The sequence below is a fragment of the Amblyomma maculatum genome, chromosome 1, assembly GCF_055883805.1.
Source record: "Amblyomma maculatum isolate TAMU_Amacu chromosome 1, ASM5588380v1, whole genome shotgun sequence".
In the NCBI taxonomy this organism is placed as follows: Eukaryota; Metazoa; Arthropoda; class Arachnida; order Ixodida; family Ixodidae; genus Amblyomma; species Amblyomma maculatum.
In genome coordinates, this window is record NC_139344.1 from 137,164,555 (window position 1) to 137,192,438 (window position 27,884).

Consider the following 27,884-nt stretch of genomic DNA (forward strand, 5'->3'; position numbering starts at 1 on the left):
TAAAAGAATGCAAGTGCAGCCAGGAATAAAAACTTTCTTCTTCAAATTACATACAGAAACAATACCAGTTAAAACGTTCTTAGAGGGGAAAGGTTTATTTTTACCATGGGGTACGCATTGCCTAATATGCAAAGTGCCCGAAACAATTGATCATGTATTTATTCACTGTTGGGAGGGGGTGTATCTTTGGAATGTTTTACAAAGAACCATTAAAAAAGAGTTTCCGCTTCATCCGTACGGCATCAGATTTTTGGCCATTCAAAATGAGGATGGTTTCCCGTTGGACCGAGTAATGCTCTGGGGCCTCCATAGTATATGGCGCTCCAGGATGGCGGGTTATTACTGCGACCCAGACGCGCGACCGGCCCGCATGTACTTTAAGGAGAATGTGCACAGATTCGTGCAAGTGGTGAGATCACAATCATGTAACCCCGATTGGCTACCCAGGATGGAAAGTTTGAGCCTGCTCAAAGAATTTTAAACAAGACAAGGCCTGTCAAGCAGCTCTGGCAGGTTGCTGGTGTCAAGATTGAATGTAATTTTTTGTGTGTGTGCAGTGCTTGTAAAAGTATGGCAATAAAAAAAAAAGGGGGGGGGGGGTATAGCTCAGTGGTCGAGCATTCGACTGCAGATCGAGAAGTCCCCGGTTCAAACCCGGGTGCCCCCTTCACCCGATTGCACTTCTGTTTTCTGCTCGCGTGTTTTATGATGCATTTAGGAGCGTTTGGCGTGGTTGAGGTCTGTCTCGGAGGTATAGCTCAGTGGTAGAGCATTCAACTGCAGATCGAGAGGTCCCAGGTTCAAACCCGGGTGCCCCCTTCGCCCGATTGCAGTTTTGTTTTCTGCCCGCGTGTTTTATGATGCATTTAGGAGCGTTTGGCGTGGTTGCGGTTTGTCTCGGGGGTATAGCTCAGTGGTAGAGCATTCGACTGCAGATCGAAAGGTCCCCGGTTCAAACCCGGGTGCCCCTTTCGCCCGATTGCAGTTTTGTTTTCTGCTCGCGTGTTTTATGATGCATTTAGGAGCGTTTGGCGTTGTTGAGGTCTGTCTCGGGGGTTGTTGGTTTTCTCAAGGAGGTCGTGGCGGCCTGTAATTTCTTAAGTGCGCGATTCTCACGCGATTATTTAGCTGTAGTAAAGCGCAAAAAGTTGTACAAGGACCTTGCAGACGTAGTTTTTCCTGTACCACTGTATCACACCATGTACAGTGTCAATCCCGGTAGCGACGTTTTAAAGCCCGTAAAGAGAATGCATGTGGCTCCAGGCGCAAAGTCCTTTTTCTTTAGGCTCCACACCGGAACCTTAGAGGTAAAAACCTGGATGGAGGAAAAGGGACTGTACGTTCCCTGGAATGTGCGTTGTTTTTTATGCAGAAAGCCCGAAACCGTCGAGCACGTCTTCTTGGAGTGTTTGGGTGGCGTGTTCTTTTGGGACATACTGCAAAGAACACTGAAAAAAGACCCCCGAGGAATTCGTTTCCTAGCTGTGGAAAATGATGAAGGCGTCCCTTTCGACGCAGTAATGCTGATGCACTGTATATGGAAAGCCTGCATGGCAGCGCGACACGCCGACATTGATGCAAGGCCAGTACTTCTGCGAATCCGTTGCGGCGTTCGTAGCAACCCACAAGAATGTGTACCCGGTGCCCGAATGGGTATCGAGAATTGAGCCCCTTATGCACATGAAGAGGTTTTAGCCCCTTTACGTCAGTCAAGGTTTGGCTGGAAGTTTTAGCCCATACCGACGCTATGTACATTCTTCTCAAGTGTTCTTTCACTTTAGTTGTGTAGCGATGTATGTCTAAGCAAGCAATAAAAAAAGTATAGCTCATTGGTAGAGCATTCTACTGCAGATCGAGCGGTCCCCGGTTCAAACCCGGGTGCCCCCTTGGCCCGATTGCACTTTTGTTTTCTGCTCGCGTGTTTTATGATGCATTTAGGAGCGTTTGGCGTGGTTGCAGTGTGTCTCGGGGGTATAGCTCAGTTGCCTTGTTGAATCTAAGTATCGTTCGATGTTTTTAAAGAAAATGAGCCTGATAATTATGGGTGACTTCAACTGTGTTTTAAGCGCCCGAGACGAAACCTCTAACCGCCCCTTTAAAGATGCAAGCACCGATTGTTTGTTGCAGATGATTGCAGAGTTTTCATTAGAGGATGTTGCTGAGTGCTTGGAGGTGGCACGCAGCGTGCAATACACCCATTTTCAGAGTTCTAGTCATGCTCGACTTGACCGAATTTATTTATCGTTGGATGTGATACCGAAGTGTAAAAATTATTCTGTTATCCCAATGTCCTTCTCCGATCATTGTCTGGTAAAATGCACTATAGGAGCTAGAAGCCCAAGCAAAAGTTTTGTGTGGGACCTTTGGAAGCTGAATTCCAAACTTTGAGAAGACGATAACTTAATCGAAATTATTGTACAGAAGCTAAATGAAATGAATAAACGACCTAACAGCAGCATTGGGGAGCAATGGGAACTGTGCAAGCAAGAAATTAAAATGAAAGCGATAGAAAGAGCCAGCTGTATTCGCCATAACGAAAAGCGAGAAGAAGCAGGCCTAAGATCAACTTTAAAAAAAGTTAATAGCGCAGGAGAGTAAGGAGCCGAGGGTTTACAAAGAGGACATCAGAAAGACAAAATAGAAAATAGAATTATTAGACGAGGACCGATATCGAGGAGCGCTCGTTCGCGCCAGGGCCGAAAGATGGATCGCCAGCGAGACGCCCACTAAGCGCGCTCTGGGTCTTGAAAAAGCGCAGGCTCATCGAAATGACATAACCGAAGTAGAATGGAACGGAAGCCTCGTGACAGATAAGAACGACATTACACGTGCGTTCTTCGACTATTATCAGGAGCTGTTTGCTTTTCGGGACATGAAGTTGGAGACGTTTAAGCGGGTGTTTCTTTCCTCCTTGCCACGACTGGATGCCACCACAAAAGAAAAGTTAGAGCAGCCGATTTCCGAGGACGAGGTTGAACGCGCCATTGACAATCTGAACCCAGGAAAGTCGCCTGGGCCGGATGGTTTGAGCGCAGCCTTTTATAAAGCATTCAAGCTAGATCTGTCCCCATTGTTAGCTGCAGTATTTAACGAAGGCTATGAACTTGGTGCACTCCCTCCTTCGTTCGCATCCTCACACACAGTGTTAATTCCTAAGTCAAACCAAAGAGAGAAACTAAAATTTGTGACGTCATACAGGCCTATTTCTTTAACAAATGTGGATTACAAAATACTGACGAAAGTTCTGGCAGCCAGGCTACAGACAGTGATAAAACATATCGTTGGCTCCCACCAGACGTGTGGTATAAAGGGCCGATCCATTACAACAAATATTCATAAGACGAGGTGCGTGCTGGAATGTTGTGACGTTGCTTGCGCGAAGGTCGCGCTTCTTCAGCTCGACCTAGAAAAGGCGTTTGACTGTGTTCCGCACGATGCATTGTTTGCAATATTGGATTATATCAATGTCGGTTCTATTATCAGAGAGGGCGTAGCCCTGGCGTACCGAAACTGCACAACGCGATTGATTGATAATAAAGTATTAGGGGAACCCATAAATGTGCGGCGTTCGGTATGTCAGGGTTGTCCCCTCAGCCCTCTTCTATTCGGCATTTATATCGAAACTTTATGCCTGTCTATTATGCAAAATCCATCTGTTCAGGGCTTTCAACTGTACATATCTGAGGTCAAACTTTTGGCGTACGCTGATGATGTGGCAGTGTTTTGTGCGAACAAAGAAAGTATTTGCGCCGCAGTTGAAGTTGTGAAAGATTTTAGTGCGACCACAGGAAGTCCAGTAAACTGGGGAAAGTGTCTTGGCTTCTGGCACGGGGCATGGACATCAACGCCTGACTTTTTTGCCAACGTTACATGGGTTACAATACCTGTGAAGTATTTGGGCGTACCTCTAGAATTCTATGAAGACAGCAAGCCATTTTGGCGCGCCCAAGTTAGGAAATACGGGAGAAGGCTGACAAGTGGAAAGGAGTGCCGCTGTCTATTTTTGCCCGAGCCACTGTGTGTAATCTATTTTTTGTTGCCAAGGTGTGGTACGTCATGCAAGCACTTCATTGTTCTAGGTTGAGTGTTCAAAAGCTACACCGAATCTTTGCTGTGTTTGTATGGGCATCAAGCTGGGAAAGATGTAGTCGGGATAACCTGTTCCGGCCAATTAAAGACGGAGGTCTCGGGCTTGCTCACTTATTTGTGCGCCAGCTTGTAAACAGATTTATTTTCTTTCGCGACGTTACCGACCCCTTTTTGCGCACTGTGTGCCAAGTGAGGCTCGAGCGGGCGTTGCCCAATTTCGTTGTTGCTACGGAAAGCGTGCCAGGGCGTCTTTCTAGTTTTTTCAAAGAGGTTGTCAGCAGTGTTCGAATTCTGTCAGCTCGCTTCTCGACAGAATACTTAAGTTCAGTGAAAAAGAAGAACCTATATAAAGCTGTTTGTGACGACTTCTTCTTTGTTCCTGTGTACAGAGCCTTGTATAGCGGCCGTCTAGGTCAAGACGTACTGAAGCGTGTCAAAAGAATGCCAGTTTCTCCTGCGGTAAAGACGTTTTTCTTTAAGTTACATACAGGAACATTTTCGGTACGAACGTTTTTTGAAAGCAAGGGCTTTTATCTGCCATGGGGTTCACTTTGCTTAATATGTAAACAGCCAGAGACAATAGACCATGTATTTCTGCACTGTTGGGAGGGCGTCTATTTTTGGGATGTGCTGCAACGAACTGTTAAAAAAGAATTACCATTAGACTCATACGGGATTAGATTCCTGCCAACTAAAAATAATGATGGGATTCCACTTGATACGGTTATGCTAATAGGCCTGCACAGTCTATGGCGGTCCAGAATGGCGGGTTTTCACTGTGACCCTGAAACCCGCCCTGCAAGGCTCTACTTTCGCGAGAGTATACACGCACTGGTTGAAATGCACAAATTGAAGACCACTGTGCCAGACTGGATTTCAAGAGTCGAACCACTATGCGAGCTGAAGGAATTTTAACTAGACAAAGGCAACTCGTATGAGCCTGTCAACTTCTGTATTAAGTGTCATGCTTATGGTAACCGCTCTGCTGTGAGCATTCTGTTTGTAGCGCGTTTTTGTTGGTTTTGTTTTGTGTTGGCGATGACCGGCAATAAAGAAAAAAAAAAAGGGGGGGGGGGGGGGTATAGCTCAGTGGTAGAGCATTCGACTGCAGATTGAGAGGTCCCCGGTTCAAACCCGGGTGCCCCCTTGGCCCGATTGCACTTTTGTTTTCTGCTCGCGTGTTTTATGATCCATATAGGAGCGTTTGGCGTGGCTGAGGTCTGTCTCGGAGGCATAGCTCAGTGGTAGAGCATTCGACTGCAGATCGAGAGGTCCCCGGTTCAAACCCGGGTGCCCCCTTCTCCCGATTGCACTTTTGTTTTCTGCTCGCGTGTTTTATGATCCATATAGGAGCGTTTGGCGTGGCTGAGGTCTGTCTCGGGGGCATAGCTCAGTGGTAGAGCATTCGACTGCAGATCGAGAGGTCCCCGGTTCAAACCCGGGTGCCCCCTTCTCCCGATTGCACTTTTGTTTTCTGCTCGCGTGTTTTATGATCCATATAGGAGCGTTTGGCGTGGCTGAGGTCTGTCTCGGGGGCATAGCTCAGTGGTAGAGCATTCGACTGCAGATCGAGAGGTCCACGGTTCAAACTCGGGTGCCCCCTTGGCCCGATTGATCTTTTGTTTTCTGCTCGCGTGTTTTATGATGCATTTAGGAGCGTATGGCGTGGTTGCAGTCTTTCTCGGGGGTATTGCTCAATATATTATAAAAGATATTGTTGGACCTCATCAAACATGTGGAATAAAGACCAGAAGCATATTTAATAATATTCATGTAGCGCGTAGTGTGTTCGAGTGCTGCGATTCTCTAAACAGGAGAATGGCCATGGTTCAAGTTGCATTTGATCGTGTCTCATGAAATATTGTACTGTTTGTTGGAACATATTGGTGTTGGTGCCGTTGTATTGAAAGGAGTTAAAATGGCTTATGCATGTTGTTCTACACGCCTTATGATTAACAAAGTGTTATCTGAAAGAATTGATGTAAGAGCATCTGTGCGGCAGGGATGTCCACTGTCTCCTCTCCTCTTTGCTATATATTTGGCACCATTGTGTAGAATGGTAACTGCTAACGAATACATCCGTGGTTTAAAGCTGGAAGTATGTGAAGTGAAAATATTGGCATACGCTGATGATGTGGCGCTTTTTTGTGAAGACCGCGAAAGCGTTTCGGAAGCTTTGAAAGTAACACAAAGGTATTGCAGGCAGACTGGCAGTGCTGTTAATTTAAAGAAAAGTCTCGGAGTCTGGCACGGGGAATGGGAAGAGGACCCGGAACTTTTCTGTGGAGTAAGATGGGCTACATAGCCCAGAGTTTATTTGGGAGTCCCATTCGACAAATACGGGGAAAATACGAATTACTGGAATGAAAAAGCGGAAGTCCGGGAAAGGACGAAAGGATGGATGGGACGTAACCTCTCTATTTTCGCCCGTGCAACTGTATGCAATACCTTTTTGGTGGCAAGAATAATGTATTTACTTCAAGTATTGTATTGTGCTCGAATCAATATACAAAGGTTCCATCGTGTATTTGCGGTCTTCATTTGGTCGTCCAACTGGGAACGAATTAGCAGAGATAATCTCTTTCGGTGAGTTAAAGACGGAGGATTGTCTCTAATGCATCTATATGTGCGGCAGATGGTTTTAAGGTTTTGTTTCCTACGTGAACAAAAAGATGCATTCCTAAGAACCTTCATGCAAATCATGCTATCCAGTGCAATTCCAGAGTTTATAGTCTCTTCATGCTCTGCTCGGGGATACACTGTGTCACGCTTCCTGCGAGAAGTGGAGTGGTCGTTCAGGTTTTTGCGCGTGCGGTACTCTGTAGAGTATTTAGCGACGGTACCACCTAAGCGGCTGCACAAGGATCTTATTTCACAATTGTTCCCAGCTCCATTGTACAGAACCTTATACTGTAAATGCCCAGGGAAAGACGTGCTCAAGCGAGTTAAAAACATGACTGTTGCACCGGGCGTAAAAACATTCTTTTTTAAATTGCATACAGGAACCCTCCCAGTCAAAACATGGATGGAAGAAAAGGGCCTTTTTGTACCTTAGGGCTCAAACTGTCTACTATGTAGGAAACCTGAAACAGTTGAGCACGTGTTCGTGGATTGTTGGGATGCGGTATTTTACTGGGATGTGTTACAAAGGACACTTAAAAAAGACCTGCCATTGACGCCACCTGGAATTCGGTACTTGGCAACTGTTAATGATGATTTTCAGTATAACCTCATCACGCTATTGGGCCTGCACAGTATTTGGAGGAGTAGGATGGCTTATAGACACTGTGATGTCGATGCATGATCTGTATGTGATTATTTTGTTGAACAAGTGTATAAACTAAAAGAAATTTTGACGCAGCAAGACGCTGCGGGGGAGGTCTTGAGTCTGATGGGCGAACTTGTGGTAATGAAAGTCCATTAGACACGGTTGTCAGCCAAGGGGCATGGCAACCACGATCTTTTACTGATGTATTTGTACCAATTCATGCAATAAAGAAAAAGGGATCGGGGGTATAGCTCAGGAGGATTCCACTTCCGGCCACCACTGTGAACGGACGTGTTGTCATGTGCTCCTTCGGAGCGGTGTTAGCGGCTCAGCCGAGCCGCGGAAACAGGTTTACTGCTGAAGATAACGACACAGGCTACGAAGTTATGCCCCACCTCCCAACAGGTCGTATTGTTCTTAATACCGTATTTTTGCACGGCGACGTTCGAGCGCGGCCGTATAGGGTCGAGGACTACAGGGATGCCCTGGCCCGTTTGGAATTTCTTCCCGAGGTTGTGGCCTTGGGAGCATTTCAAATGAATCATGTGTGGGCAGTCACGTTTAAGAACACGGAAGCCGTTAAGAAAGTGCTTGCTGTCGGGAGCATGACGGTGAAGGAGCACCGTTGTCTTGTGATTGACCCCAACAAGCAAGAGGTTCGCGTTAAAGTGCACTGGGTCCTTCACAACGTGACTGATGAAGAAGTGCGTGTGGCCTTCCTTCCGTACGGTGAGGTAACCGAGTTGTCGAAGGAGCGCTGGCGTGTGCACGGCGTCACAGAAAAAGGGTCAACGACCCGCGTACTAAGCCTGAAGCTCAAATCCAAAGTGACAGTTGACATACCTCACCAACTGCGAATAGCCGGTGAACCTGCACTTTTGGTTGTAGCTGGGAGGCCCCCGCTCTGCCTCCGCTGCCAAGGGAAAGGCCACATTCGCCGCGACTGTCGGGTACCTCGGTGCTCGCGTTCTCGCCGGTTTGGTCACGACGAAAGCGAGTGTGTACCTACGTACGCCAGCAAGACCGGGCCTGGAAGGAACATTGATATGACTGAGCACGTCATGGACGAGGTGGAGGCTGAGGAAGCATCAAGGGCAGCTGGAGGAAAGCAGCAACCGTCGAGAAGAGCACGCAGCCTTCAAGTGTTGGGCCTAGCGGCACAAGTCCGGCCGAGGCACCTCCAGTACCGCAACACGTCTCCGAGGAAAAGACGAGCCAAGAAAAGCAGCCGCCTACTCTCAGAGCCCCTGCTAGAACACTTGACGAACCTCACGTCGAACACCCCCATAATGATGTCTCATTGGAAGAAGCTGTTGTCACAACCACAAAACGCGCTTACCTCGTAACTGTGAAAGATGACCGACAAACTGATGGAGCACCCGCGGAGGAGCCGCCCACCAAGGCGGTAATGACGCGACGGTCGCGCTACAGGCCAAGACCAAATATTCCACCAGACATACGACCTGCGGTAGAGGCGCCTGAATAGCGCTTCTACAGCTGTAATGCGCTGCCGTCGGTTTCCGGATCAGCGTGCCATGGTGGAGACGACATACCATGGAAGGGAACTGTGAGCTTGACCGTCAAACTTTGGCCACGGACTGTGAAAGTGCGTGTGATCGTTGCGAGGCGGTGCGCTTTGTGGAGCTCCAACACCCGGAACCCCCTTCAGCGCCACGGTTCTCTGAGGTGAGCACTGCGCGAGCAGTGGGTGCCTTTAAAAATGAACAAAAGATTCAACTGCCACTACGCGTAGCCACGCTGAACGTGCGTGGACTGGCGGCGAGGAAGCGCCAGTGTCAGGTCAACCGCCTCTTTTTAGAAAATGAATTGGATATAATCGCATTACAAGAAACTAAGATTGAGAGCGAGGAACACACAGATCGCATGGTTGAAATTTTTCGGTCCCGATACAATGTCTGCGTACGTCACGCGGTTGAAAAGTCCGGAGGTTGCGCGTTATTTTTGAGAAATAATCTTGGAATTGGGAATGAAACCATTGTCACATCCGAAGAGGGTCGGTTACTGTTTGTCGATTTCACCCTTTCTGGATGCTTTTGGAGAGTGATTTGTGTGTATGCCCCTAACAATTACAAGTAACGTGTTAGTTTTTTTGAAAAGGTCAAAGTGTTTTTGAACTGCGAGAGAAACGTCGTTTTGATGGGGGATTTTAAGTGTGTTTGCATGCCAGAGGATCGAGTGCCGATCACCCCTGTGCGTGATCAGAGTGCGCAGTATCTCGATGCAATAATTCAAGAACACGACATGGAAGATCTGGGCTGGGTGTTGCTTCTAGGCTCGCAGCCATGTTTCACGCACTTCCAATGCGGTAGCAATGCAAGACTAGATAGAGTATACGCAAGCATAGCATTTGTGACAATGTGTTCCAACCATGAAGTGAAACATGTTTCTTTCAGCGATCACAGCCTTGTTATTGTAAGCTTTGGGAATAAACATAGTAGGACTCGTTTCAACTGGAAACTTTGGAAATTTAATGTTAAATTGCTGGAGGATGAAACCTTCGTTAAACAAATTATAGACTTAACCAAAATGCCTTGCGTCAAATCAGCAAATTGCGCAGATATGTGGGAAAATTTTAAGAACACAGTCAAGATGAAAGCGATAGAACGAGGAACTATCCTTCATCAAAGCGAGAAGAAACGAATGAAAGAATTGGAGTGCAAATTAGACTTTTTGACAAGTATGGAAACAGTAGTGCCCGGTTTGTACATAAAAGAAATCCGAGAAGTCAAAAGCCAGCTAGAAGCACTGGAGGCAGATAAATACCGAGCTGCTGTGATAAGGCCGCGCGCCGAAAAGTTGTGGGCTTGTGAAGTGCCGAATAAGCGTGCATTGTGTGATGAAAGAAGATATGCAGCCCAAAATGAAATTCAACAGATCCGCTACCGCAACAGAATAACGACCGACCGCGAAGAAATCGAGCGAGCGTTTGTTGAGCATTACAAAGGACTGATAGGGAATGACAGAAGCGCAAAGGGCAGTCTGTGGGACGAATCTTTCCACCTCATGCCTCGATTAGACGAAGAGAAACGTGCGCGCTTAGAACAGCCTATTAGCTTAGAGGAAGTTCAGAAGGCTATTGAGGACCTGCCACTTGGGAAAACACCAGGACCTGATGGGTTAGGCGCTGCTTTCTATAAAACATTCAGAGAAGAAGTCAGCCCGCTGCTATACGATATGATTGCAGAAGCATGCAATGTAAAACAAAGGGCACCTTCCTTTTCTACTGTCCACATTGTGCTTATCCCCAAAACATGTGACCGAGAAAAAATGCTGTCTGTGGGGGCTTATCGCCCGATAACCCTCACAAATGTCGACTATGAGATCTATATGAAGATTCTTGGCAAACGTTTACAGAGTGTCATCACGGACCTAGTTGGACCGCACCAAACGTGCGGAGTGAAAGGGCGTACCATCTGCACAAATGTGCACATCGCTCGAAGTATACTTGAGTGCTGTGATGTGTTCGGTGGCCGAGTTGCAATGGTACAGCTAGACCTGTCGAAGGCGTTTGATCGCGTGGCGCACGATGTCCTGTACTCAGTTTTGGAACATGTAAATGTGGGTAGCATAATACAAGACGGGCTTAAAATGGTTTACAGCAGCTGTACAGTTCAAATAATTGTCAATAAGAACCTGTGTGAACCCATCCCTCTGCGGTCCTCCGTACGGCAGGGATGCCCGCTTTCCCCATTGCTTTTTGCACTTTACCTTGAGCCCTTCTGTTTAAGTCTTATTAACAACGACCGAATAAATAAATGGCTTCAGGTTTTAGTCATCTGATGTTAAAATTCTTGCGTATGCGGACGACATTGTTGTATTCTGCAGTGACCGCGAGAGTGTACAAGAAAGTGTTGACGTCGCCAATCGGTTTTGCCAGCAAACTGGGGCTGAGATCAATTGGGAAAAGAGTGTGGGCTTTTGGCACGGAAGCTGGGGAATTACACCACCGTTGTTCGCGAATCTGCAGTGGACAAACATGCCGTCGAACTACTTGGGTGTGCCTCTCGAGCACTATAACAAGAGCGCAGATTACTGGAACGAGGCGACGTCAAAAGTGAGCGAGAAAGCAAGGGCATGGCAAGGACGAGACTTGTCGATTTTTGCGAGAGCAACAGTATGCAACATTTTTTTAATTGTCAAAGTGTGGTATGTTTTGCAGTTTCTGTCTATGTCGCGTGTAAATGTGCAAAAACTGCATAGGGTATTTGGTGTGTTTATCTGGAATTCAAGTTGGGAGAGGGTCAGAAGAACCAATTTGTTTCGAACAGTTCAAGATGGTGGTCTGGGTCTCGCGCATTTGTTTGTTCGCCAGGTTGTGTCCCGTTTTATGTTTATGAGGGATCAGAAAGACCCCTTCCTGCGCTCAATGGTGCAGGTGCGTCTGAGCAGGGCTCTTCCTGATTTTATAGTGTCCACTGTGAGATCATCAACTTGTGGCGCTAGAAGTTATTTGAAAGAAGTTGTTGACTCGGTGCAATTTCTCAGGGTTCGGTTTTCACAAGAGTATCTCAGCACTGTAAAGAGGAAAAAACTGTACAAAGATCTTATAGATCTAATCATGCCAGTGCCTCTGTATCGTATAATAAACTCTGGAGGCCTAGGACAAGATGTTCTTAAAAGAATTAAAAGGATGCCAGTTAAAGCAAGTACAAAAACATTCTTTTTCAAACTGCACACAGGTACCTTGCCGGTTAAGACATGGCTATCTGACAAAGGCATTTTTGTACCATGGACAACTAACTGCTTGCTGTGCAAAAAGCCAGAAACCGTTGAACATGTGTTCATCGAATGCTGGGACGCGATCTTCTATCGGGATGTCCTGCAACGTACACTAAAAAAGGAACTACCAACACCGATCGGAATCCGCTATTTACCAACAGACACAGATGACACAGGTGTCCCTTACGACATGATTATGCTCCTCGGCCTCCATAGTTTATTGAAAACTCGAATGGCGGTACGCAATGCAGATGTAAACGTCCGAACTACAAAGGAAAACTTTGTGGAAAGTGTATGTTATATACGCGATGTGTACCGAGCGCAGAAAGACCCACCCGCGTGGATGAGTGTGCTTGATGATTTAGTTCAAATCAAGTCATTTTAACTTGTGACCGGCTGAAGCAGCCGGGGTGCTTTTAACAATGTATCGTGCGTGTCTCAATAAAAAGGTATTAAAAAATCGGGGGTATAGCTCAGTGGTAGAGCATTCGACTGCAGATCGAGAGGTCTCCGGTTCAAACCCAGGTGCCCCCTTCACCCAATTACTCTTTTATTTCTGCTGGCGTGCTTTATGATGCATATAGGAGCGTTTTGCGCGGTTGCAGTCAGTCTCGAGGGTATAGCTCAGTGGTAGAGCATTCGACTGCAGATCGAGAGGTCCCGGATCAAAGCCGGTTGCCCCCTTGGCCCGATTGGACTTTTGTTTTCTGCTCGCGTGTTTTATGATGCATTTAGGAGCGTTTGGCGTGGTTGCAGTCTGTCTCGGGGAGTTTTCTTAGACTGTTGGGAAGTTTTCTTCTGGGACATTCTACAACGAACAATTAAAAAAGACCTACCCGTGGATGCTTTCGGAATTCGATTTTTACCTATTGAAGATGATGATGGGCTACCACTGGACATGATCATACTATTGGGCTTGCACAGTATCTGGCGATACAGAATGGCTTTCAGGCATGCAGACGTTGATGCGAGGAAAATACAGCTGTATTTTCTCGAAGCCGTTGCGAGTGTTATTGAAGTTCTCAAGACACAAGACGAAGTGCCTGAGTGGCTTCCGAGAATGGGAGTGTTGCTGCAAATGACTGATTTGTAATGGATCACGCAGCCCAAATCGCGTGGTTTTAACCCATGTAGTGTATTTGTCGCATAATATTCACTCTCTGTGGGTTTGTATGTTTGTGATGTTCTATATTGTCACGTACAAGGTGATTGAGGATATCAAGAATAGCAAAGGGTTAGCTCCGACACAACAGTAGCGAGCAGCACTGACGCAAACCCGCAAGCGACGTCGTCCTTTTTAACTTCGTCCTCCTTCATTCAGTCATACGCCACGTGGCAACGCTAGGTGGCATTAGCCCCCCTTCCGAAAAAAAAATGGAAAAAAAAGTGAAGACGGCCGGTAAGAACGGTGTGCAAAGTAAGAGGGTGGTCACAGGAGGTGGCCGTGCGTTATCGTTGGTAGTACGGCTTCAGCCGCACAATGTGCACAATATCCAGGCTGGGCTTTCGACGTTTTGATAGTGCGGCGCCGTCTGGAATAACTTCATAACTGAGGTCACTCACACGACGCAACACTTTGTACTGCCCGAAGTAGCGGGAAAGGAGTTTCTCTGACAAGCCTGGACGGCGAACTGGTGTCCACACCCAGACCTGGTCCCCAGGTTTGTAGTGAACCTGGCGGGGCCGGAGGTTGTAGCGGTGCGCGTCAGAGGTCTGCTACCGCTCGATGTGCACACGGGCGAGCTGGTGGGCTTCCTCAGCGCGAATGGCATACTGCTGGGCATCTGGGGGAAGCTGGTCATCATCTGGGCACGGGAGCATGGAATCGAGCATGCTCTGAACTTCACGCCCGTACACAAGTCGAAATGGTGTGAAACGCGTTGTTTCTTGTTGACGCTGTATTATACGCAAATGTGACGTACGGCAGCACCTCGTCCCAGGTCTTGTGCTGCACATCGATGTACATTGACAACATGTCCGCAATCGTCTTATTTAACCTTTCGGTAAGGCCATTGCTCTGCGGGTGTTACGCTGTGGTCTTGCGATGGGTCGTGTAACTCAACTCAAATATGTGGTCGATGAGCTGCAAAGTGAAAGCTGCCCTCTGTCGGCAATGACATACGAAGGGGCGCCATGCCGCAAGACTATGTTATGCATAAAAAACTCGGCTACTTCGGAAGCTGTAGCATGAGGGATTGCCTTTGTCTCAGCGTATCGGGTCAGGTAGTCAGTAGCGACTACTATCCATTTGTTTCCCGCCTGCGACAAAGGGAAAGGGCCAAGAAGATCCATGCCGATTTGGTCAAATGGAATACGTGGTGCTCTAACGGACTTGAGAAATCCGGCAGGCTTCGGGGGCGGTGTTTTACGGCGCTGGCATTCGCGACAGCTTCTTACATAGCGTTTCACAGTTGCGGAGAGTCCTGGCCAGTAATACATGTTGCGGACTCGAGCAAGCGTCCGTGAGTAGCCCAAATGACTAGACGTCGGTTCGTCGTGGCAAGCAAGGTGAATATCCGCACGGAGCTCGCATGGTACTACCAGAAGGTAATCTCTTTCTTGGCCTTGGGAGTTTCTTTTATACAAGACGCCTTGCTGCATACAGAATGAACCAATGTGCCGAGATAGGCGTCGAGGGAGCGTCGTATCACGCCCTTCCAGATAATCGATGAATGGAAGGATGTCTGGATCAGCTCTTTGTCGATCCCTGAGCTCAGATGCACTGAGAGCTCCTAGAAAGCCGTTGTCGTCATCGGCTGCAGCATCGTCAGTGACAACGGGGGCTCGTGACAGCGTGTCAGCGTCTTCGTGTTTGCGGCCTGACTTATAAACAATAGTTATGTCAAATTCCTGAAGCCGTAAACTCCAGCGTGCAAGTCATCCCGATGGGTCTCGCAGATTTGCCAACCAGCAAATATGTGTAAAATTTGATAATAAATTAGGCAATAAAAAAGGGGGGTATAGCTCAATGGGATTCCACTTCCGGCTTCGCTAGCGAGCGGACGTGTTTTCATGGGCTCCCAAGGAGCGGTGTCAGCGGCCCAGCAGGGCCGCGGTAGCAGGTTCTTGTCCTCTGACAGTGAGTACCACGTTGTTTTTCCCAGTCTGCCCACAGGTCGGTTCGTTTTAAATGCCGTATTTTTGCACGCTGACATAACTGCCCGGCCATATAGGGTTGAGGACTTTAGAGACGCCCTCGCTCAGCTTTCGGTGCTCCCCGAAGTTATCGCTTTGGGGGTGTATCGAATGAGACATGTCTGGGCCGTTACACTCAAGGATGCCGAAGCAGTCAAGAAGGTGGTCAGCATTGGCGAACTACAAGTGAAGAAGAAGCGATGCCTCGTCATTGACCCGGCTAACAGGGATATACGCATGAAGATGCACTGGCTCCTGCACAGTGTACCAGACGAGGACGTGTGTCTCGCCTTCGCTCCTTTCAGCAAGGTCAGTGACATCTCGCGGGAGCGGTGGCGAGTTCAAGGAGTGACAGACAAAGGCTCTACGACAAGAAATGTGACCTTGAAGCTGAACGTCGGTGTGAAGGTTGACGATCTACCTCATCAACAGAGCGTGTCCGATGAGCTAGCTCTTGTTGTGCCGGGCAGGCTTCACTCTGCCTTCGCTGCCGAGCCACAGGTCATATTCGCCATGAGTGCCGTATCCCGCGGTGCGGTGTCAGTCGTCGCTTCGGCCACGACGAGAGCCAATGTTCGCGGACCTATGCCAGCGTAACCGGACCCGTGGGCAGTGAGGATGTATCTGACCTGGTCATAGACGAGGCAGACGTTGAGGAAGCATCAGCTGCAGCAAGTGCGCGAGCCACTGTGGCGACGTCGAATAAACCTATACCGCAAGCGGGGGACAACACTGTACAAGAAGCCGTGGTTGAAGAACCGCAACAAGTGCCTTCACGAGACGTCGCGGAGACGCCGAAGGGCACGGACGAGAAGCCTGCAGACACTGTCGTGGCCGTCAGCCATGCAAGCAGACGCCGACAGCATGGACACTGCGTTCGGAGCGGCTAACTTCCCAGCCGGGAAACGGCCGAATGATGATACCGACAGCAAGCAATTGCATCAGGAAGGAACAGGTGGAGACGAACCACCAGCGAAAACGCCACGACCAGGGATGCGGAGATCATCCTTCAAGCCTCGACCGAGCATTCCCGTCGATGCTCGGCAGGCGGGTAAACCGCCTCCGTAAATTTGTGCTGTCAGGGTCGTAAAAGGGTTGGGGGGGATATTGACGAAAACAATGGCTAAGATACTGTGTAAATTATAGTATTTGAACGGATGCAGGATAAAGGCAGCGATGGCGTAGCGGTAGAACATCCGCCTCGCATGCAAGAGGACCGGGGTTCAAATCCCGGTGCCGCGCAATTCTCCACCGGATGAAAAAGAAAAAAAATCTGTGTGTCGATGGAATTGCATAAACAGGTTTGGGGTGCGACCTGATGCCGGTGAACACCTCCGGCAACGCACTCCCTCACCAGAACAGGAGTTGGCCACCCTGGTGCAGTAATTGGCCGCAACCTCCTATGATAAGCTCCATAAAACCCCGGCCCTCAGTCACCAGCGGCTGTGGAACAACTGACCACGGCGGCGGTCAGACCTGTGACGCAGCAGGGGGTGCTAAGAAAGCCTGGCTCCGCTGGACAGGCCGCCATTGGAAACTGACCCTGGCAACGTTTAATGCTAGAACCCTAGCTAGTGAAGCTAGTTTAGCAGTGCTGTTAGAGGAACTAGAGGGCATGAAATGGGATGTCATAGGGCTTAGTGAGGTTAGGAGGCCGAATGAGGCATGTACTGTACTGAAGGATGGGCATGTACTGTGTTATCGAGGTTTACCAGAGAGGCGACAACTAGGAGTAGGTTTCCTTGTCAATAAGTATATAGCGGGTAATATAGATGAATTCTATAGTATTAATGAGAGGGTTGCAGGCATCGTAATTAGGCTTAATAAGCGGTATAAACTGAAGGTTGTACAGGCCTATGCACCTACAAGTAGTTATGATGACCAGGCAGTTGAAAGCTTCTATGAAGATGTAGAATCGGCAATGCCAAAAGTAAAGACGCAGTATACTGTACTAATGGGCGACTTCAATGCCAAGGTAGGGAGAAAACAGGCAGGAGACAAGGCAGTAGGTGATTATGGCATTGGTTCTAGGAATAGCAGGGGGGAGTTACTAGTTGAGTTTGCAGAGCGCAGTAACTTACGAATCATGAATACCTTCTTCAGCAAACGGAAGAACCGGAAATGGACATGGAAAAGTCCTAACGGAGAGACTAAAAATGAAATCGACTTCATAATGTGTTCAACCCCCGCCCTTTTGCAGGATGTAGAGGTAATCGGGAAAGTGCGATGCAGTGACCACAGGATGGTGAGGTCCCGAATTAGCCTAAATCTGAAGAAGGAACGCAACAGATTAGTAAGAAAGAAACCCATCAACGAATTAGCGGTGAGGGGGAGGGCAGAAGAGTTCAGGATCTCGCTACAGAATAGGTATTCAGCTCTAACTGAGGTTGGCGACATTACCCTAAGGCAAGGAACAATAATTTCAGATATATCATTACTGAGTGCGCGGTAGAAGTAGGCGGTAGGATAGTTAGAGAGGATACCGGTAAGCTGTCTAAGGAGACGAAAGATTTGATTAAGAAACGCCAGAGTATGAAAGCTTCCAATCCAACAGACCAGATCGAATTGGCCGAGATATCAAAGCTAATCAATAAGCGCAAGGTGGCCGATATAAGGAAGTATAACATGGAGAAAATTGAGCATGCTGTAAAGAGCGGGGGAAGCCTTACAGCGGTAAAGAAGAAATTGGGCATAGGCAAAAACCAGATGTATGCGATAAGGGACAAGGCGGGCAACGTCATCACTAATATGGACAAGATAGTCAAAGTAGCCGAGGAGTTCTATACAGATCTCTACAGCAGCCAAAGTAGTCAGGACCGTAATGAGATTGGCGGTAGGGAAAAACAGTTAGACGTTCCACCAGTGACGAAAGACGAGGTCAAGAAAGCATTAGAAACTATGAAAAGGGGGAAATCAGCTGGAGAGGATCAGATAACTACAGATTTGCTAAAAGACGGGGGGGATATCGTGCTAGAGAAACTGGTTACCCTGTATACGCAGTGCCTGATGTCATCGACGGTACCGGAACCATGGAAGAATGCAAACATTATCCTCATTCACAAGAAAGGGGACTCTAAGGACCTTAAAAATTACAGACCAATCAGCTTACTGTCTGTTACGTATAAGGTATTTACTAAGGTAATCGCTAATAGAATCAGGACAACCTTAGACTGCAATCAATCAAAGGATCAAGCAGGGTTTCGGAAACGGTACTCTACTATCGATCATATCCATACCATCAACCAGGTGATAGAAAAATGCTCGGAATATAACCAGCCCTTATACATAGCATTCATTGATTACGAAAAAGCATTTGACTCAGTTGAAACCTCCGCGGTGATGCAGGCATTGCGAAATCAGGGGGTAGACGAGCCGTACGTGAAAGTGCTGGAAGATATATATAGTGGCTGCCCAGCAACCATAGTTCTGCATAAAGAAAGTAACAAAATTCCCATAAAGAAAGGTGTTAGGCAAGGAGACACAATCTCCCCAGTACTATTCACAGCTTGTTTAGAGTAAATATTCAGAGACTTGGAATGGGAGCAGTTAGGGATAAGGGTAGATGGAGAATACCTCAGTAATCTGCGATTTGTTGATGACATTGCCTTGCTAAGCAACTCGGGGGATGAACTGCAAATAATGATTGATGACCTAGACAGAAAAAGTAGACAGGTAGGGTTGAAAATCAATATGCAGAAGACTTAGGTAATGTTCAACAGCCTCGGGAAGGAACAGCAGTTTACATTAGGTAGCGAAATACTGGAAGTAGTAGGCGAATATGTCTACTTAGGACAGGTAGTAACCGCAGATCCGGACCATGAAAAGGAAATAACAAGAAGAATAAGATTGGGATGGAGCGCATTTGGCAAGCACTCGCAGATTATGACTAGCAGCTTACCGGTATCGCTCAAGAGGAAAGTATACAACAGTTGCATCTTGCCTGTGCTCACCTATGGGGCTGAAACGTGGAGGCTAACCAAGAGAGTTCTACTTAAGTTGAGGACAACCCAGAGGGCTATGGAACGAAAAATGGTAGGGGTAACATTAAGAGATAGAAAGCGTGCAGAGTGGGTCAGAGAAGTATCTCAAGTTACCGACATTCTAGTGGAAATTAAGGAGAAGAAATGGACATGGGCAGGACATGTAGTGCGAAGAGAGGATAACCGATGGTCGCTGAGGGTAACAAACTGGATTCCAAGGGAAGGAAAGCGTAGCAGGGGGCGGCAGAAAGTTAGGTGGGCGGATGAGATTAAGAAGTTCGCAGGGGTCAAGTGGATGCAGCTAGCACAGAACCGGGTTAAGTGGAGAAATATGGGAGAGGCCTTCGCCCTGCAGTGGGTATAATCAGGCTGATGATGATGATGATGATGATGATGATGATGATGATGATGATGATGATGATGATGATGATGATGATGATGATGGTGATGATGATGATGATGATGATGATGATAAAGGCGCTTACATTCCTTTTAAATCGAAGACAGAATTTCGGTTGGGAAGCCTGCGGTTCTCATGGTATCGCAAAGGTATCAAAAGAGAAACATGTTTTATTGTGATGGGCACCATTCGTTCGTGTAGCCATGGCAAGCATTCTTGAAACAGCGTTACGGGTAGCCACTCTAAACGTAAGAGGGCTTTGTGCAAGGAGACGGCAGTGCCAACTTAGTCGCGTTCTTCTTGACAATGACCTACATGTAGTTGCCGTCCAGGAGACAAAAATTGAAAACGAAGAAGCGACTGATCGAATGGTGTCCAATTTCCGTATGCAGTTTCATGTACGTGTATGTCATGCATATTGTGGATCAGGTGGTTGTGCCCTATTCATACGCAATAACATTGGGATTTGTGTGGAATGAGTGCTTTCTTGTCAAAGTGGGCGCCTTTTAGTCGTTGATCTCACCTATTCTTGTCTATCTTTCCGTGTCATTTGTGCCTATGCACCTAATGTTGAAACAGAGCGTCGATACTTCTCTGAGCGTTTTTATGCTTACATACACTGTGACAGAGTAATAGTACTGTTGGGAGACTTCAACTGCGTGTGCTCAGCATGGGATCGCGCTAAGCGTGCACGTGTCCGAGAAAAAAGTGGCGAAGTGCTAAATGCAGTGGTATGAATGCAATCTCGAAGACATAGGAAGCGTGCTGAACGGCGAAAATCGTCCGCAGTACATTCATTTCCAACGTGAAAGTCACGCGAGACTAGACAGAATATATGCATCACATGAGTTGGTGTCCTTACGTACTGCCTACGAAGTCAAGCCCGTTCAGTTTAGTGATCACTGCTTGGTGATGGCAACGTTTGGAAAAAGACACAGGAATATTCGATTTAACTGGGACCTATGGAAATTAAATGTCAGGCTGTTGGAGGATGAAGTCTTCGTTAACGCAGTAACGGAAGAATTCGAAAAGTTACTTGAAATGCAGCTCCCTGTTTTGCAGTCGAATGGGAGTCATTTAAACAGCGAGTTAAAATGAAAGCCATCGAAAGAAGCAGCCTCATAGCATATCAGCAAAGAGAGAACGAAACAAAATTTCAGCAAGAACTAGAGTTATTGATAAGCATGGAAAACATTCAGCCTGGTAATTACAGGAAAAAAATAAGGGAAGTTAAAAGCCAGTTGGAAGGCGTGGATGCAAAAAAATACAAAATGGCGATTTTACGCGCTAGATCAGAGAGGCTCTGGGCAGGAGAAACGCCAACTAAGCGAGCGCTATCTGACGAAAAAAGATATGCATGTCAGAAAGAAATACGCCAGTTAGCAACCGGGAACGCAATCCCATCGGATAACACCGTTATCAAGAAAGTGGTTGCCGATCATTTTAAAGACCAGTTTAGTTGCTCACGCGAGGCAAAAGACGGATTCCAGGAATTCCTTTCACTTATGCCACGTCTGGACGAAACAGTCAAGAAGCAACTGGAGCAGCCAATTACTGAGGGCGAAACAGAATGTGCAATCTATGCCCTCGCCCTAGGTAAAGCACCCGGGCCTGACGGTCTAGGAGCGGCTTTTTGCAAAGTTTTCAGAACGAAGGCAGCCCGCATGTTGCATAAGGTTCTGGATGAAGCTTACGGAATAAAAAGAGTGCCCTTGTCTTTTACAACTTCGCACATTGTGCTCATACCAAAGAGTGATGATGCGGATAAAAGTTTGTTGATAAGGTCCTATCGTCCGATCACTCTTACCAACGTAGATTACAAGATTTTTATGTTATGAAAGCTCAGGCCAAACGGTTGCAGTCAGTGATAAGAACTTTAGTTGAACCGCACCAGACTTGTGACATAAAAGGCAGAAGTATAGCAACTAATGTCCATGTTGCTCCAAGTATTCTTGAGTGTTGCGATAGGAGGGGGGGGGGGGGGGGGCATTTGGTGACCGCGTGGCTATGATGCAGCTCGACCTGGCGAAGGCGTTCGACCGTGTCTCGCACGAGGTTCTGCTATGGGTTTTGGAGCATTCGAACGTTGGTACTGTTATAACCGAGGGAGTAAGAATGGCCTACACGAAGTGCTCAACGCGAGTCATAGTTAACAGAGAACTCACTGGCAGCCTGCCGGTTTTGTCGTCAGTGAGGCAAGGATGTCCGCTGTCACCCTTGCTGTTTGCTGTTTACCTCGATCCACTCTGTTTGGCCATTGCAAATAGCCAACTTATAACAGGTTATACACTGCAGGCGGCCCATGTTAAAATCTTGGCTTACGCCGATGATATCGCCATTTTTTGCTCAGACAGAGACAGTATTCAGCACGCCACAACTGTTGAACAACAATTTTGTGAGTGCACCGGGCCCCAGATAGACTGGGAAAAGAGTCATGGTTTTTGGCATGGTGACTGGGGAGCCACGTCGGACAATTTTTGTCGACTTAATTGGTCATCTGTTCCAAAACGGTATCTTGGTGTACCGCTTGGTTTCTATCGTGACCCCGAGCCATATTGGGCTAACCAAGCGTTGTTTGCAAAAGAAAAGGCTGACACGTGGCAAGGAAGGCAATTGTCGATGTTTTCCCGAGCCACAGTCTGCAATCTCTTCCTTGTGTCTAAGATCTGGTATGTAATGAATGTGTTGGGTGCATGGGGATCAGTGTACAAAAAATTCGCCGTGTTTTGGATGTGTTCATTTGGGCTTCGACATGGGAGAGAACAAGTCGAACCAATCTTTTCCTTCCTGCCAAGAAGGGAGGACTAGGGCTTGTGCATTTATTTCTGCGCCAGGTTGTATCGCGCTTTATTTATCTACGCGACCAAAACAATCCATTTCTCCGGACAGCGATTCAAGTCAGGCTCAGCAGACGCCTTCCAGGGTTCGCGGTGTCATCATGTAAAAATATGTGCGGTGCCGTGACTGGATATCTGCGTGAAGTTATGCTTGTTTATAGGCTGTTAAATGAGCGTTTCTCTCATGAGTTTCTGTGCAATGTCACCAAGAAGAAACTCTATAGAGACCTCACTGACATCATGCTTCCGCAGCCATTGTACCGTTTGCCATACCGCGGAGGCCCCGGACAAGACGTCCTTAAAAGAGTTAAAAGTATGCCGGTAATATCTTCAGTCAAAACATTTTTCTTTAAACTGCACACTAACACGGTACCCGTTAAGACATGGCTTCATAGCAAAGGCATTTTCATACCCTGGGCTACTAATTGTTTGTTATGCAAAAAACCTGAAACAATAGAGCATGTTCTTCTTGATTGCTGGGACCCAATATTTCACTGGGATGTTTTGCAGCACACGCTTAAGAAACAGTTACCACTCGATCCATATGGAATAAGGTTCTTGCAGATAGAAACTTCACAGGATATACCATATGATTTGATTATGCTTCTGGGCCGGCACTCAATATGGAAAACGAGGATGCAATTTGAACATGCTGATCTTGTCGTGCGTCCTGTTCGCGAGCATTTTGTTGAAAGTGTCGTTTCACTAAGAGAGTGTTACCGGGCACTGCCTGATCCGCAAGAATGGATTACCTTGCTGGATGTTTCGGTGTCGCTGAGACAATTTTAATCCGTGTTTGCCTAAGTATGGCTTACGCGATTTATGCACTGTCTCTCGAATACATAGCGCAAAAAAGACGGGGACAACACAGATGTAGACAGGACAGGCGCTACGTCTTCAAGAAACTGCTACCAACTAGCCCAAACCAAACATCTGTTTATGCACTGTATTCTTGATTTTACTTTCAAATGTCGAGGTCGGCAATAACCAAAAAAAAAAAGGGGGGTATAGCTCAGTGGTAGAGCATTCGACTGCAGATCGAGAGGTCCCCGGTTCAAACCCTGGTGCCCCCTTGGCCCGATTGCACTTATGTTTTCTGCTTGCGTGTTTTATGATGCATATAGGAGCGTTTGGCGTGGCTGCAGTCTGTGTCGGGGGTATAGATCAGTGGTAGAGCATTCTACTGCAGATCGAGAGGTCCCCGGTTCAAACCCTGGTGCCCCCTTGACCCGATTGCACTTATGTTTTCTGCTCGCGTGTTTTATGATGCATATAGAAGCGTTTGGCTTGGATGCAGTCTGTGTCGGGGGTATAGCTCAGTAGCATTCGACTGCAGATCTAGAGATTCCCGGTTCAAACCCTGGTGCCCCCTTGGTGAGCTGGTGGTGAAAAAGTGGAGGTGTCTTGTCATCGACACAGCTAACCAGGATGTACGCATGAAAGTACACTGGCTCTTACACAGTGTTCCGGACGAAGACGTGAAGCTCGCATTTTACAAGGTCACCGACGTCGCCTGCGAGCGGTGGCGCGTGCAGGGCATGGTGGACAAAGAAAAGGGTCGACTACACAGCATGTGACCCTGAATTTGAAGCCTGGAGTTAAGCTCGACGACATCCCCCACCAGGTGAGCATCGCCGGTGAGCTGGCCCTTGTGGTCGTGCCAGGGAGAGCTCCGCTCTGCCTACGCTGCCGCGGCACCGGCCACATTCGCCGGGAGTGCCGTATACCAAGGTGTGGTGCCTGTCGACGGTTCGGTCACGAGGAGGGCCAGTGCGAGCGGACCTACGCTAAAGTGACCGGGCCCATGAACGCTCAGGACGCATCCGTCTTGTTCATAGACGAGGCGGATATGGAAGAGACATCTTCCGCTACGACTGAGACAGCTGCGGGTGAGAGGAAGACTGTCCTGGGGGTGCCACAGCAGGAGAAAACCGTGGTTGAGGCGGATGTCACCACACGTGAACCAGCGCCTCACCAGGACGTCGGGCCCAAGTCGGAGGGCGAGGCGAAATCTTCAGTCGATACTAAGGCTCCTTGCATTCCTCCAGATTCTGAGGGCATAGACATTCTTCCCGGTGCGGCTACCTTGGTGGCCGGAAAGCGCCCCCACGACGCCGTTGACAGCGGGACGCTTCAACAGGACCACAACGGAGGAGACGAACCACCGCCCAAAACACCAGGTTTGAGGCGGTCTACCCTGAAGCCGCGGCCGAACATTTCGTTCGATGCAAGGCAGGCGGGAAAACCGCCTAAATAAATAAGTGAAATTGGTTCACAGGAAGGGAAAGGCGCAGTAACTGTCACACTTGCTCTGTGGACACCCGAACCGCGCCGTAAGGGAAGGGAGGAAGGTGGGAATGAAAGTGGAAAGAGAGAAAGAGGAGCCGTAGTGGAGGGCTACGGAGTAATTTCGACAACCTGGGGATCTTTAACGTGCGCTGACATCGCACAGCACACGACGCCTCTTCGTTTCGCCTCCATCGAAACGCATCCGCCGAGGTCGCCTTCATAGTTTCTTTTGCAAAGTGTCATTTTGGGCAATGGGTATTGGGGTGTGGCGCAAGGGCAAACACCGTTTTATAAGGCGTTTTTTTTTTCTTTTCGATATGGCGATCACAATAAGTGAAGCACTGCGTGTAGCAACTATTAACGTGAGAGGCCTTGGAGGAAGGCGACAGTGTCAGCTTAGTCGCCTTCTTCTAGATAACGATCTACATGCAGTCGCCGTGCAAGAGTCGAAAATTGAGAGTCAAGTTGCTACAGACCGAATGGTGTCCACTTTCCGTACGCATTTTGATGCATGTGTGTGTCATTCTGTAGGTGCCTCTGGTGGTTGTGTACTTTTTCTTCGCAATAATCTTGGTATTATGGTACAGTCGACTTTCTCGTGTCAAAGCGGCCGTCTCCTTGTTGATTTTTTTGCACTGCGGCCTTGATTTCCGAGTTTTTTGTGTGAATGCACCAAACGCAGAGACTGAGCAAAAATTATTTTTTGAAGGATTGGAGTCATACTTAAACAGTGATGGGGTGTTAATCCTACTGGGTGATTTCAATTGCGTTTGCCAAGCTTCAGATCGCGCCAAAAAGTGATTTGTACGTGATAAAAGTGATGATGTTTTGAATGAAATCGTCCATGGCCATGATTTAGAAGATATTGGAAGTTTATTTACTAATGGAACTTATACGCAGTATACCCATTTTCAGGGCAACAGCCATGCTCGATTAGACAGATTGTATGTCGCAGCTGAACTTGTACCACTTTGCACCTTGTACGAAGTTAGACCTGTGGCTTTCAGGGATCATGCCTTAGTGATTGCAACCTTTGAAAGAAAATACAAAACGAAAAATGGGTTTAATTGGCATTTATGGAAACTTAATAAGTTGTTGGAGGATGAGAGCTTTTTTAACGAAACAGATCAATAATTAAATATATTACTAAAAGCGAAACCGTTGAGCTTCGCTGCAAAATGGGAGGAATTTAAGCAAGGGGTAAAAATGAGAGCGATTGAAAAAAGCACGAAATTAAGATACGCAGAGAAGCAAAAAGAAGCAGAGCTTCGTAAACAGCTCAAATTTCTGACGTGTATAGAAAACGCCCAACCAGGCGCTTGCTTTAATGAGATCAGGGGTGTCAAAGCCCAGCTTGAAAAAATGGACATGGATAAGTATAGTGCGGCAGTTATTCGGGCGCGGACGGAACAGGTGTGGGCGGGGAAACACCAACAAAGCGTGCGTTATCAGACGAAAAACGATACGCGTGCCGAAAGGATATACGAGAAATAAGAACTAGCACAGGTTTTTTGGCGGACAGTAGTGTAGTCAAGAACGCAATCTGTGATCATTTCGCAGATATGCTGGGTCAGTCGCGAAAAACTGAACGGTGCTTCTATAGTGAATTGCTTCCACTTATGCCGAAACTTGAGGAAGAAGTTAAAACACGGCTTGAGCGGCCGATTTCCGTGAAAGAAATTGAGGATGCAATAGATGCCCTGCCAGCAGGTAAAGCCCCTGGACCTGACGGAATGGGTGCAGCTTTCTACAAATAGCCCAGACTCTGCTGAAGGTTGTTGACGAAAGCTATGAGAAAAAACGTGTTCCGCTGTCTTTTACAACATCCCACATATTGTTTATTCCTAAAACCGATGACCCTGATAAGCGGCTGTTGGTGGGGTCTTATCGTCCGATAAGCCTCATCAACGTCGACTATAAAATTTTCATGAAGATGCTATCGAAAAGATTGCAGGGTGTTATAACAACGCTCGTAGGCACGCATCAAACATGCGGTATAAAAGGGCGAAGTATCGCCACTAACATACACGTGGCACGATCCATACTAGAATGCTGTGACTCATTTGATGACCGAGTGGCGATGATACAACTAGACCTGGCGAAAGCCTTTGACCGCGTTTCTCACAATGTTCTGTTTGCCGTATTAGATCATGCAAATGTCGGCCGAATAATAATAGAGGGCGTTAGAATGGCATACGAAAACTGTACCACACGGATTGTTGTGAATGGAGAACTCACTGAAAGCCTCCAAGTGCGATCTTCTGTGGGGCAGGGTTGTCCACTGCTGCCATTGCTATTCGCAGCCTACCTTGAACCGCTTTGCTTGGCCATCCGGAATAATGAATGCATAACGGGCTTCACGCTACAGTCAGTGCATGTGAAAATCCTGGCTTATGCCGACGACATCGCTGTCTTTTGTGCAAATAGAGAGAGTATTTGTGAGGTGACGAATGTAGTACAGAAATTTTGCAGCTCCACAGGTGCCCAGATAAACTGGGAAAAGAGCTGCGGTTTCTGGCACGGTATAGCTGGGAGGTCACACCCGAACACTATTCTCGGATGCGCTGGTCAACCACTCCAGCATTGTATCTAAGAGTGCTCCTTGATTTTTACCGGGACCCAGACCCGTACTGGCATGCCCAAGCATCGAGGGCCAAGGAAAAAAGTGACGCGTGGCAAGTAAGGCAGTTATCCATGTTCTCGCGTGCCACTATATGTAATCTGTTCCTTACTGCTAAAGTGTGGTACGTGATGAATGTGCTGAGTGCTTCGAGGAAAAACATACAAAAACTTCACCGTGTTTTTGCCGTTTTCATTTGGGCGTCGACCTGGGAAAGGACGAGCCGAACAAATTTGTTTCTCTCCGTACAAAAAGGAGGGCTTGGTCTGGCGCATTTATTTTTGCGGCCAGTTGTCTCGCGTTTCATGTACCTTCGTGACCAAAATGATATCTTCCTCAGAACAGTAATCTAAGTTCGGCTTGGTCGACTCCTTCCTAATTTTCTTGTGAGTTCGTGTCTCAATGTAGGTAGTACAGTAATAGGGTACTTGCGAGAAGTGGTGCTCGCGTACAGATTCCTGCATGTGCGCTTTGTACCGTTTTCGCACCGTTTGTCGCACTGTCCAGGCCCAGGAGATGACGTACT

The 27,884-nt window shown here is 47.5% G+C and overlaps 1 protein-coding gene, 9 non-coding genes and 1 pseudogene across 10 annotated transcripts; all 11 read left to right on the forward strand.

The window, feature by feature from the left end:
- The first annotated feature begins 595 nt into the window (after window positions 1-595).
- On the forward strand, window positions 596-667 carry TRNAC-GCA (transfer RNA cysteine (anticodon GCA)). The gene has a single exon. It is a non-coding gene; the product is annotated as a tRNA-Cys (tRNA).
- Window positions 668-747: 80 nt separating this feature from the next.
- TRNAC-GCA (transfer RNA cysteine (anticodon GCA)) lies at window positions 748-819 on the forward strand. Its single transcript has one exon. It is a non-coding gene; the product is annotated as a tRNA-Cys (tRNA).
- Window positions 820-899: 80 nt separating this feature from the next.
- On the forward strand, window positions 900-971 carry TRNAC-GCA (transfer RNA cysteine (anticodon GCA)). Its single transcript has one exon. It is a non-coding gene; the product is annotated as a tRNA-Cys (tRNA).
- Window positions 972-5,164: 4,193 nt separating this feature from the next.
- Window positions 5,165-5,236, forward strand: TRNAC-GCA (transfer RNA cysteine (anticodon GCA)). The gene has a single exon. It is a non-coding gene; the product is annotated as a tRNA-Cys (tRNA).
- An 80-nt stretch (window positions 5,237-5,316) lies between these two features.
- TRNAC-GCA (transfer RNA cysteine (anticodon GCA)) lies at window positions 5,317-5,388 on the forward strand. Its single transcript has one exon. It is a non-coding gene; the product is annotated as a tRNA-Cys (tRNA).
- Window positions 5,389-5,468: 80 nt separating this feature from the next.
- TRNAC-GCA (transfer RNA cysteine (anticodon GCA)) lies at window positions 5,469-5,540 on the forward strand. Its single transcript has one exon. It is a non-coding gene; the product is annotated as a tRNA-Cys (tRNA).
- An 80-nt stretch (window positions 5,541-5,620) lies between these two features.
- Window positions 5,621-5,692, forward strand: TRNAC-GCA (transfer RNA cysteine (anticodon GCA)). Its single transcript has one exon. It is a non-coding gene; the product is annotated as a tRNA-Cys (tRNA).
- A 1,964-nt stretch (window positions 5,693-7,656) lies between these two features.
- On the forward strand, window positions 7,657-8,703 carry LOC146204032 (uncharacterized). The gene has a single exon (XM_084604001.1). The coding sequence runs from the start codon at window positions 7,657-7,659 to the stop codon at window positions 8,701-8,703; it is 1,047 nt and encodes a 348-aa protein (XP_084460127.1).
- Window positions 8,704-12,559: 3,856 nt separating this feature from the next.
- Window positions 12,560-12,631, forward strand: TRNAC-GCA (transfer RNA cysteine (anticodon GCA)). Its single transcript has one exon. It is a non-coding gene; the product is annotated as a tRNA-Cys (tRNA).
- A 2,478-nt stretch (window positions 12,632-15,109) lies between these two features.
- Window positions 15,110-16,300, forward strand: LOC146204034 (uncharacterized; annotated as a pseudogene).
- Window positions 16,301-23,450: 7,150 nt separating this feature from the next.
- TRNAC-GCA (transfer RNA cysteine (anticodon GCA)) lies at window positions 23,451-23,522 on the forward strand. Its single transcript has one exon. It is a non-coding gene; the product is annotated as a tRNA-Cys (tRNA).
- The last annotated feature ends 4,362 nt before the right edge of the window (window positions 23,523-27,884 follow it).

Bases quoted from the DNA above. Each gene is read 5' to 3' on its own strand.
- LOC146204032 (XM_084604001.1), top strand. From the start codon at position 7,657: ATGTGCTCCTTCGGAGCGGTGTTAGCGGCTCAGCCGAGCCGCGGAAAC.